The sequence below is a fragment of the Psittacula echo genome (assembly GCF_963264785.1).
Source record: "Psittacula echo genome assembly, chromosome: Z".
NCBI classification, from domain to species: Eukaryota; Metazoa; Chordata; class Aves; order Psittaciformes; family Psittacidae; genus Psittacula; species Psittacula echo.
In genome coordinates, this window is record NC_137742.1 from 16,868,896 (window position 1) to 16,881,482 (window position 12,587).

At 37.5% G+C, this 12,587-nt stretch overlaps 1 protein-coding gene across 1 annotated transcript in view; it reads left to right on the plus strand.

Moving 5' to 3' along the window:
- Positions 1 to 7,545, plus strand: part of GHR (growth hormone receptor) — a gene marked incomplete at both ends in the record, with an annotated part of 77,895 nt that extends 70,350 nt beyond the window's left edge. Inside the window, 4 exons of the mRNA XM_080637660.1 lie at positions 1,203 to 1,374; positions 3,457 to 3,547; positions 6,260 to 6,329; positions 6,589 to 7,545. Of these exons, the coding sequence (XP_080493786.1) occupies positions 1,203 to 1,374; positions 3,457 to 3,547; positions 6,260 to 6,329; positions 6,589 to 7,545 (1,290 nt within the window). The remainder of the gene's footprint in view (positions 1 to 1,202; positions 1,375 to 3,456; positions 3,548 to 6,259; positions 6,330 to 6,588) is intronic.
- Positions 7,546 to 12,587: the final 5,042 nt, after the last annotated feature.

Genomic DNA, 12,587 nt, shown 5'->3' on the forward strand with positions numbered 1-12,587 from the left:
AGTTCATTGATGGTCTAAGGACATCCTGCCCATTAATCAATCATCTGTTCTTTAGCAACACTTGCAATTCCAGATAAGCAGCTACAATAGTTTTACCTCATATTCTTCGGGGCTCTAAATTAGCTTGCATACTGCTTTTTCAAAGTGCTGCCATTATTTGGGGTACATAAAATTTTGTATTGTCCAGCATCCCTAAGAACCCCCACTAATGGTCTCAGGGAAAAAAAAAAAAAAAAAAAAAAAGAAAAGAGAGAAAAAGAAACAAATTAAACACAAAAAACTACCTGTAAAACTTTAGGTTTTGTACCATTTCTTTGGGGCTTCATAGCACGAAATATGAAACATTTTTAATTCTCAGCCTATGACAAGTTTCACCAGTATCATCCTTGATTCAGAAGTAAAAGTAGAATATAACATCTGCCACATGCATTTCTATTTTAAGCACATTTATTTTTACATATATTTGCTTGGCTGTTGGAGCTAAAATACACGTTATCAGAGGAGTAATAGAAGAAGAGAGGTTTCACAAAATAAGACCTCTAATGTAACTTCCTGTATAGTTTGATATGTGGCAGTGTCTAAGTATGTTGCAGTTAATACTTAATATAGAAGTCTTAAAACTGACAATTGGATGCCAGAAACTCTCACAGAGTTTCCATTATCACATTTTATTTATATTTGAAGTTTCTGGGAGCTAGGCAGTGTTCCCAAATGAACACATTTGTAAGATGCAGTACATCTGATTAGAAGGCCTTTCAATCATTCTTCTTTAGTTCAGTAGTTGAGATTGCACTAGTTTTAAGACTCCCATGTTATTTTAACCATGATCTTGGCATTGTGAAGTCAGTAGTGTTGTATTACAACAGTAAAAGGGATTTACAACTTGGTAAGTGAGAGAGGTTCACACCAACTACTAAGGGCAAGTAACTAAGTGGGGGCTGCTTGCTTTCTTCAGTATTTACAGGGAGCTTGGATTTTCCACTCATGGTCCCCTGAATCAAAGCAAAGTCTGATGGCTAGTAAGTCAAAAGTAAAGGGTATGAATTTTCTCTGAACTCTTCTTGTAATATACGTACAGTTCAAAGTAGCAAAAACACCTTCAAATGGTTATTTATGAGGTGAGGAAGCAGTGAAAAATTGACAGTACAACTCAAACAAATAAAACTTCTCTAATAATAAAACTCAAACTTGGTTTTTTACAGTTAGAACCCAGGCTCTCAACAATGGTTCCACTGTATTCTTTGAAGATTGGAAGAGATTATGAGATACGAGTCCGATCAAGACAGCGTACCTCTGAAAAATTTGGGGAGTTCAGTGAAATCCTTTTCGTATCTTTTTCTCAAACAGGCCTTGAACTTGTTCAATGTGCTGAAGGTAAATAAGCGAAGTGCTGCAACTGTTCTTACAACAGTGCTGTCCTTTTGTCTTTCTGGTGGTGTTGCTTTTCTTCTTACTGTTGATGTTGTATGCTTGAATAGGTTGATAATTCAGCCTATTATGTGAAAATCATTTGGCGAGATTGAGAATGTCCAAGTTCACAAGTAAACTCAGCAAGACTGTTTCACAGCTCATCAGAGAGCAAAAATAAAGATGGCTTTAAGTATCAGAAATAATAACTGTTGTTGCACATCTTGCAGCTAAATCTCATACTTCATTTAAAACAAGTACTCTGATAGTGAAGAGAGCAGTCACTTCTAATTAAGTGCTGTACTCCTGACTAAGTTTGTTACCAGAATGTTGTGCTTTTCTGATCTGACCAATGCTATCAAAGACAGTGTTTTTCTGATTTTTATTTCTGTCTTGCACTTGTTTTTAAAGTGCTCTTCAACACAGAAGAAGCAGCCATTGAGCACCACATTTTTTTCTTTTAAAAGAGTGAGATGGTGCCTTTTCATAAAGCATTCTCAGGTCTGAGTAACTAAATTAATTAATTAAAATATGAGGTCTTCAGCAAATTATTTTAACAAGCTGCTTCATTTCATTTTCCAGGGTATTAGTCAAGGTGTTAAATAAAACCATTCGTAAGCCTTATCTTTATAAATCTCTTTAGAGTCCCCTTTTTTAACTCTTCTTATTACGAGTTATCATTCCTAATGTATCTGAACAGCTAATGTTCTGGACATGTGGCATTATTTTATTAACCCCAGCTGCATTAAGTTGTCACGGTTTTCGTATGAACAAAATTAAAATACTATGAAAATCTAAGACCATCAAACAAGCGCAGTTTTCTTCAGTTTCTACAACCCAGATTCTGCAAGTTGGTCCATATCCATCCATCTCACACAGCAACAGTGATGTAATTTGGTTGAAACTTTATTCTTACTTGGTTTGTATATCACCTTTAGGGACACATAATTAAAGTTTAAATTTTCTATGTATTAAAAATTTAAAGTAGTTAAATGCAGTATTCTGACCTTTTGAAGCAGCTGGCCGTTCACAGGTCTCACATGGCAAGGTGTTAATGGTTCTCCATTAAGATAGGGACCTGTCTAACAGAGACACATGCAGATAGGATTTTACTCATGCCTGAAAACATGTCCAGTCAAAATCTGAGCTGGGAGCACAGGTATAAAACTGGTACCTAAATTTTATTTAATTTTTTTCCCAAAAAATTACATATATTAATGTTCATGTATACAATTCTAAAGCTTTCTGTCCAGTATTCTTTGGCCCCAAAAACCAAGTGAAATGTTAATGGAAAATTTAAAATTGGAAACAAATGAGAAGAATCTAAGTCTACAGCCAGAATAAATTTCTCTATACATTGTATTCTACAGTGTCAGCTTAAGTATCTTGGAATTGCCAGTGTTTTAAAAGATAAAATACTTAATTTATCAGCATTGTTCTTCATACCTACCAGACTGGATTTCTCAATGACTTAAACTCTTTGTAACCACCTGCAAGGTAAATAAAAGGAGAAATCTGTATTTTTTTACTTGGTAGTTCATAACATAATTCATGTTCAGCCTTTATAAGGAGGAGTAGTATGCTTTTTGACATAACCATATTTTAGACATTTTAGTTTCTGTGAGAAAACAGTAGTTTCCCTATGATTCAGTAGGCTATTAATAATGTTCTCTCAGCTTGGGCGAACAAGCACTAACATGGTCTGCAGCATTATATGCCAACAGGATTGCATGTTCCAAGCAGGCAGAATGTTCTTCATGGTGGTTTTGCTACATATATTGTCTGTACTAAGATCTTGTTTATATTTAAAATCTCATTCTGGTTTTGCAAGGAGTTTGAGTGGACTCTCAAGTGCAGTATGGAAACTGTTAAGATCAAAATGGCATTTTTATTTCTTCTTAAATCAGATTTTTCACAATTAAGTGACCAAAAGTTCTCCTATCAGTTTTTACCACTTTGGAATCGTCAAGTGGTGAAAGAGGAGGTTGAGATAAAAGGTGCAACAGAGATGTAAATTCCTGCTAACATGATTTTGTTCTGTTGTTTCAGAAATTGAATTTCCATGGTTCTTAGTTGTTATCTTTGGAACATGTGGGCTGGCCATAACAGTGATCTTGATCCTGCTGTCTAAACAACCAAGGTAGAGAGGTTTTATTTGTCAGAATTTATGTACTTGTAGCCTGAAAAATAGGAGGCTTCAGTTGTTTCAAATCTGGGGGACTAGAAGCTATTTTGAGCATTGTAGTCCACTCTCCTAAACTACATGGATGCTGGTATATATACATTCTGGGCCTTAAGTGGTGGGAATCTGATTACCATTGACATCTGCTTTCTGGGTTACAGAACATTTTCTTCTACAGCATTTATGTAGTTAATTTACTTAGGCTTTGAAGGGGATTGGTTTTTTAGCCCATTCAAGTTTTGTAAATACTATTTTGTCCACATACTATTCAAAAGTTTCACACAAACGTATGTCTATATATTTCTTTTTTGTTCCTAGACTATTCTACTAATCTCTATTTCTTCATTGAGCATAGGAGAAGAGCTTGAGGCATAGGGAATATTTGGTCTCTGTGGATAGACTGCAGCTTCTACAAAATCAAAGGAATAAAATAAAAGCACAGGATTGTGTCATTTATGAAAATTACTAAATTGTATCATTTATAAAAATGAAACAATGTCACATATGTAAAAATTACAAAATGGTCTCAAAGTTAATTCATCCTGTAATAAGTGTGTTCAGGGATAGGTTTTGGCTGAATAATTCAGCTTGGATGTCATCCCAGGACTGTCCCAGACTATGGAGCAACACCATGGTCAAGTCCCAGTGCATACATTCTTCTTGTCAGTGGTCTTGTATATACACTTCAAAAATTAACACTAAGGTGGTCTGCACATACCAGCATCAGGACAAGTCATTGAAGAGAAAACAATACGGTACAATTGGAGCAGCTAAAAATAATTCAGGCAAGCAGCACTATGCTTCAGCAGAGCTTCATTTCAGGAAGCCGCTCCCTGCAAAGGCATCCCAGTCCCAGAGTTAAGACCAAGGCTTCTGATACAATGCATGACAAAATCTTGATGTGTCAGAATAGAATAAGAACAACCAGCACATGGGACCAGGAGCTCACTAAGGTCAGCACACTGAGCTTACAGTGTGTCACAGAGATCGTGAGGGCTGAAGCATGTCTGTGATCAGGGTTTATTAATACATACCATGCTAATCACGTCTGCTGGAGAAGGCTTTCCTCCACTAAGGACGCTTCACGTCAAAAGTTTTTCTGGACCTGTGGGCCTGCACCCTTTCCTTCAAACTGGTGCACATGGTGGTGGGAGTGGCAATGTCTTCTGCAGATGAGTGGGCTGTGTGGGTTTCCCATCATGGAAAATACTCAGGTTCAGTTTCCTCCTGTACCTCAAAAGATATTAATTCATATTTTCCTCAATTCAGATCTCACAAGATCTGAACAAGGCTCTGTAGAACAGATGCCGTAGAGTTAGGTCATCCTCTTTTAGATTTGAGACGCAGGCTTGAATTATGCAAAGCTAAGAAGGGAGCAGAGCCTATTTCTCCCTCCTGACTGATTTCTCCAGGCAGCAAGTGATAAAATCCTGTGTCTGTTTCATTAGAAGCAGTACCCAGTCCTGTCAGAATAGCTGGTTTGTGGATTCAACTGTAAGTGCAAGTCTTCAACTGATACCCCGAGAGCCCAGCCAGTGCACAGCTAGCACAGTGCCTCCAGGAATTAGGTGAAAAATTACTGGATTTCTGGCTCTCATTGAGGCTTGCTGGGCAGACCTTCAAGGGTCTGCCAAAAACAGAAACAGATGGGGAATGTGAATCTGCCATAGTTATGCAGAACCTGTCCAAATTCCTCTCTAGCACTCTTTTAAGACTTTTCTGATCCTCTCTGGACCTTGCCAAGGTCACTAACAATGCAGCAAAACTAAAACTTGGATTTGGATCTACCATTCCCACAGCTTACTTTCTAATATAAGCTAGTAATCCACTATAAAGAGACTGTTGAATTTTCCTTTTAGGAACTACTGTTTATCAGTTTGCAAAAGAAGCAGAGAGGTAAAATGGAGGAGATAGGCATGACTTGCTAGTGTTGGATTATTATTTAATGGAAAATCATCCTTCCATTTGGGCTTTTTTTTTTCCCTCAGAGAATTAGAAATTCACTTCATGAAGAGTTAGGACAATATGTATTTCCACAGTACGCAAATGCATAAGCAGGTTACTAGTCCTTGCTCCCCAAGGATAAAACCCTATCATTATTATATATTACTTGTTATGCTAATAATTCAGAAAACAGAAATGTTATAAAGATGGCAAAATACTAGCTTAAAGTTTTGCAGTTGTGTTTCTGTTTTATATATTATTTCTAAGGTAATTCACTCTTTTCTCCCAACTCTCTTTTTCTAACCCCTTGTTTAAATTTATTTGGTTTATGCAACAATATACTACGTCACTGAAAAAATAATTGGCAGAGTCAGTCTGCACAGTGAGTATCAGGTTCCCCTCAAAATTATGTGAAAACGGAAACTATTGGCAGAGCTCTAGGAGTTTGCTGTCTTCCTATGAAACATTAAAATATCAAAGACTGGACTACAAAATGGATTCTCACATAAATGTATGTGTTTTCAACAAAGAAGGTTGCAGAAAACATGGTTTCTTATTTGCAATGAGATAAAACAGTCATTCTTTTCCTTAGGACTATTTGAAATTGAATCTGCAAACATGTCAGTTTTGAAGAAATTCAGTATAAATGCAGATATAAAGCTGTCTTTCTCTAACTTTCTCAAAAAGGACCTCTGTCAATTAAAAGCTGTCATTTATTTTTTCCAGGTTGAAAATGCTTATTTTTCCTCCTGTGCCAGTTCCAAAGATTAAAGGGATTGACCCAGACCTCTTGAAGGTAATATTGTGCTCTGAAGTCTACAATGGAGATCATTGTAGTGGCAGCAGGTGACAATTGTTACCTCAGGCAGAACAATTTTTTTTGTAGGAAAAAGTTATGGGAGGAGTTGCCACAGAACTTGTTTTCATTAAATAATAAAAAAAACCCTTGCAATTATTACATCAGCTGCAGTTACCTTTCCTTAAGTTATCATCATAAAAAGCATAAGCATTTTTACTATTTCCTTTATAATACTAATTTTTTTCTTGCTTTGTAGAAAGGAAAGCTAGATGAAGTGAACTCCATCTTAGCCAGCCATGGCAACTACAAGACACAGCTTTACAATGACGACTTGTGGGTTGAGTTTATTGAGTTGGACATAGAAGACCCTGATGAAAAGAACAGAGCCTCAGATACTGATAGGCTCCTGAGTGAAGATCATCTGAAATCACACAGTTGCTTGGGAGCAAAGGATGATGATTCCGGACGGGCCAGTTGTTGTGAACCAGATATTCCAGAGACAGACTTCAGTGCAAGCGACACATGTGATGGCGTCTCTGATACTGATCAGTTCAAAAAGGTAACTGAAAAAGAAGATGATCTCTTGTGCCTTGATAGAAAAGATGAGTCATTTGCAAGCCTTGCCGACACAGACACTGGACATCTGCATATGAGTGCCCAGTCCGAAAATAGCCTGCCATGGTCACCTTTTGCAGACAGCATTGATTCAGCTAGTCCATCGGTCCATATCCAGCTAAGTAACCAGAATTCACTGACAAGTACTGACTTTTACGCTCAAGTGAGTGATATTACTCCAGCAGGCAGAGTTGTACTTTCACCAGGCCAGAAATACAAGATGGGGAGAGCACAGTGTGAAGGCTGCACAGAACAAAACTTCACCATGGACAATACCTACTTCTGTGAGGCAGATGTGAAAAAATGTATTGCCGTGACTTCCCAGGAAGAGGATGAGCCACGTGTTCAGGAGCAAAGCTATAATGAGGATGCTTACTTCACCACAGAGAGCCTTACCACTACTGGTGTAAATCTTGGAGCTTCAGCAGCAGAAAACCCAAGTTCAGAGCTGCCTGTCCCAGACTATACATCTATTCATATCGTTCACTCTCCACAAGGCCTTGTGCTCAATGCAACTGCACTGCCTGTGCCAGAAAAGGAATTCAACATGTCTTGTGGCTATGTGAGCACAGACCAGCTGAACAAAATCATGCCGTAACTCTTCTTCAACTAGATGTGCGCAGTATTTCACAGCAGAGAGTCAGCTCGGGCTTCTGTGCTGAAACCAAAATGAAGTCTAAAAGTTTCTCGTCGTTCTTATAATTTTACCTGAAATGTTGCAACATAAAATAGTCATCAAAATATTCCTATTGTGCTCTGTAAATATCATCTGTGAATTTGTCTTGAGACTGTTTTACTAGCAGTGACTGTCTTGTTCTTGTGGGTGTTGATTTTTGTGATACTAAACATTGAAATCACTATGTTTGATGTACAGTAAATCATGCATTTTGATAAAGCTAAAATTCAGGTGGTTTAAAGTCTAAGAACTTAGTAAAAACCATGCTGTTGGCGGAGATCTTTGTATCAGTAATTGGGAACTGAACATACAGGTGAAAAACACAAAAGTAGCTTGAATAAATAACACATCTATTTTGATTTATATAAATTAATAAAATATATTTTAATATTTTAGTCATAAAACAAATGCTTTCTATTACACTACACACCGTAATCCAATTATGATAGCCCATCTAAGGAATGCAGCTGCTGCAATCTTAAGGAGTTTTCTGTTTTATAAAAGCTTCTTTTGCAGCAAAAAAAAAAAAAAAAAAAGAAAAAAAAAAGATTTTTACAGAGCCATTTTATACCTCCAAAGAATTCTGTAGAGAAATTTTGAAATATTGTAGAAACAAAGTAACTGATTCTATTACTTTATTATAACTAAGATGGAAATACACATTCAATTTAAAGTTTTGTGGAAAACTTTAAAATACACAAAAAGTTGGCAGATTATTCTGTTCTTCATCAGATTCTGATTAATGCTACTAATATACCTTTTTATAAGCAAAATCTTGTCGACCACAGCATTAAACAGTGTGCAACTGTATTTTCACTGAAAATTTTTGAGAATACATAAATAAGCTCCAGCAACTTAGCAGCATAACCTCTTCACATTTCAGCAACTTGTGAACCCCTACTACAGCCAAAGGTATCACTACACTTACTAGTTTGTGCCACATAAAGACTTGATTAAAAAAATAAAATAAGGACTTCAGGACTTAGCCAGCAGTTCATTTTTAAAGATACAGCAGGATTAAAATACTTCAGTGGAACAAGGGGATTGAATACAGTATTGTTCAAAAATGTTTGTTTTTGCAGCCTAACTGCATCTTCTCTGACAGCGTTAGGCAGACTTGCAGAAGGACAGGAGAGAAAACTGAAACTCAGTGGGAAAACTCCCTTTGTTCTTGTGTTTATAAAGAACTTAATGGAGCTTTGCAATGAGCTATTACTGCTTCAAAAGTTGCCTTCCTAGGCCGTGTCTTCATCGTAGTAGGGTTCTTACTAGACAGTAAATAAGGACGTTGATTTCCTTTCCCTAACCCTAACAGAAGTGTATGAAGTGCAGCATATGCAGGTCTTGCTCATGATGTCTCCCACTGAACTCACTCATGCTCTCTTTGTGACCAACCGCTACAGGACTGGGCCCAACCATTGGGTGGGGTTTTTAAGTTTAGCACAAACTTTATGGTAAATGTGCATTAGTCTGCTAATTTGCTGCTATATTTTTCTAACAGCTACATTATTTAGTTTCATATAAAATTTCATAGATGATAGACACTAATGCAAGTAATGCCTATGTGTGTGTTTGGAAGAAGTTTCTTACTCTGTTTCTATTGCCAAAAATAGTTAAATACCTCAGTCAAACTCAGAATGTCATTTTGGTACTTACTGGTCACACAAGCCATTATACGCCGGTCAGAAGATGTATCTTTCAGTTTCTATTTAACTTCCCTTATGTCAGTGTTTTGTTTGTTTTTCTCAAAGTTTAATAAATGTATTGTCTTTGATTTGTCCTGACACAGTGTGTTTTATTGCACATAAGTTGTTTGTTTCTTTTTTTAATGGAAAATAGATATTTTACTAGGAGACATCAAGTATTTCTCATTAAATAAAGTAAAATGCAGCTGTGCTTGGAATAGAAGCAATGCCTAATGAGATCAGTGTTTTCACTGATTGATATGTATACTGTTAAAAATAGAAACACAACCTAAATCTGTAGATGGAGATAGGACATGCTGTACCCAGAACTGGCCAAGGCATGTGTTACTAACTTAGCGGACCAGTTTACCTTTGCCTAGAACAGCCTGAGGTTGCAAATATATAAGCCACACTAGTTCAAGATCTACACGTACAGTTCAATCCACAAATCACATACTCTCACAAAACTTGGTAGTATCTTGCATTGAGCATGAGCATCTTGGTCCCATTCAGACACCAAATATATGTGTTAATTAAGGCATCTTGATGGAAATTTCACCTTAACTGTTGGACAAGATAAGTCAGAGAGGGGTGCTGGTGTTCTTTTATGGTTTATAATGTCTGTAGAAACAACTTTGTAGAACTCAGTGCAAATGAGCAATTACTATGAATATGTATGCTTGCTTATACCTGCTGCTTGCAAAATTAAGCTTCAGAAGGCTTATGCCTTTAATAAGGCTCGAAAAATACCTCAGCTCGAGTGGGAGTTGGAGGATTCACAGTTGGACTCAAAGAAATGGCAGGAACACCAACTCTATGTGGGGAACTCCTGCGCCCACTAGTCTCACCTGTGCCAGTTCCAGTGCTCTCTGCCAGTGCCCTTCCATGAGCTGATCCAGTTTCATAGAATCATAGAATATTTAGGGTTGGAAAGGAACTTAAGATCATCTAGTTCCAGCCCCCCCACCATGGGCAGGGACACCCCACACTAAACCATGCCACCCAACTTCCTAAAGCCTGCGAAAGTTGGGACAGTATCAGACGTTACCTGCTGTTGAACAATGAGTTAAACTGATGGAGCAAAGTGTCCAATGAGCATCAGGGAAGAAAGGCAGGACTACATAGCCAGGAGCAAGAGAACAGAGAGCCAGAGTGATCTTGCCAGGAGTATCTTCTTGGTGAAAACAGCTCTGTCATGCAGCTCACACATGCAGACAAGAAACAGGAAGAATACGCAGCTCAAGGTAGGTGTGTGTTTGCAGGGACATAGTGTAATGACCTCTTTTGATAGTAACTATCACCTAGCTCAGCTTAAAGGGACTTTGGAAAGCCAGCTTGAGCTCTCTCCCGCCTTCAGCAGCAGCACAGCTCAAGTAATCACAAGCCTAATGACTGCAGTCTCTGTACAGTTCATATGTGGGTGCTTAGAAGAGAAATCCAACTGTCAACCTCCAGTTGTCTGTGAACTTTAAATTTTATGCCGGCAATCTACTGTTCTCCTACAGAACACAGCAACCTATTATTTCAAGATACGATGCACTCACCAGACACAGAAAAGCTTGAATTAATGTTCCAAAAAGCTTGAATTAATGTGGTTCCAAAACAACCTATTTACTTTCACCTTTTCTTTGAAGTGGGCGAATATATAGCTGCTCTACAGAAAGAGACCCTGGACCAGTAATTTTTTATCTTCTCTCTTATTCACACTTTTAAATAATGCTGTATGTTGTCTCACTACCACACATGTAAGTCAATGTAAAAATGACAGAATTCATTATTTTAGAAATGCCTACTAAAACAGTACTTTCAAAGTTGAATCAATGATTAGAATGTACAAGGTGAAAAGAAATAGACATCACAGAAGGACGCTGAGTTTTTTGGGGGTAAACCTAGCAACTAACTGAATTGAAGCTTTTCACACATAAACCGGACACACTTCTTCCCATTCTTGGAACAACATTTTATTCATGTATCACCTGGCAGAGGCTAGCGTGCCTGGCGATATATACAAATATACATATTCTGCCTATAGAGATGTAGGTATATCTCCATATACAGGAGATACCTACATATACGTATATCTCTATATGCAGATCTGTATTTGGAAACCATGTTGGTTCTGAAAAGCAAGGAGGACTCAAGTTGCTCTACTCTTTGCCTTTTTGTGTCATCAAGAAGGACGGCCAGTTTGGAAGAGCCTCTTTTGGCTTTGAACTTCTTCTTTCCATCAAAGAAAATGTGCATTTCCAAGGCTTCAAGTTACTGTTAAAAGAGCATGAAATAGCAACATTTAGACCAGTTTCCATTAAGATAAACAATTTTGTCAAACATAGTGACTTATACTTTACTACTCTGAGTTGAAATATTTTTCCTGACTGATGACATAGGAGGTGAGATCAACAGATTATGAGAGCTGTTAACTTTTTCTGCCTCAAAATTAGCATTATCAAAGGTATGTTTTGTGTTTCAAAATAGCAGGAGTATTAAAGAAGTGATGAATGTACGTTTTTAGAAATGCTTCAAGTTAATGATGGCAATCTGTGTTGGGAACACTACTGCCATTCATTGCGCATGCACCAGCACAGTTGTAAGAACTGGAAATAATGCTCTGCTTCAAAGAGAAACTTAAAACCATTTGACATGCAGCCACAGGCAAACATTTTTCTTGCACTGAGATGCGCTGTCTCAGGGTTTTGTTACCAGATAACACTATAAAAAAGGAGTGCCTGATCTGAGATAAAATGGGAGAAAACATTTAGAGCATGTTCTTGTTTTTATTAAAGAAGCAATGCAAACCTGGGGGCGAGCAAAGAGGTAAACACTACAGAAAATTACTTTTTCATGACCCATTTTTCAGTTCTAATTCAGAATATCCTGGTTCACCAGAACAGTGTTATTGGTAAGAATTTAACTAGCTTTTATAGCAAGTTGACTTTGAGGAAATATCAGTGGATGTATTTCTCTCTTGGAACTGCTTCTGTTTAAATGTAATTTTACAGTACAAATTCTTCTTTCTGACTAATCACTATTAATTTCACATGGTGCTTTAACTGCCATAGAAAACATGCCCTCATGCCACACAGAACCAAGATGCAGCCCAAATCTGTTTCCATGATTTGCATATTACTTAAACACTCTGGCATAACTCTCTTGAGCAAGCATTTCCCCACCTTCTCTATTCAGGGCTTTTAGAGAGAGCAGACGACATTCAGAAACAGATGGAAAAGAAGAGAAACAGCAACAGTGGTTGCAGAATCCGGTGCAGTGGAGTAGCTGCCA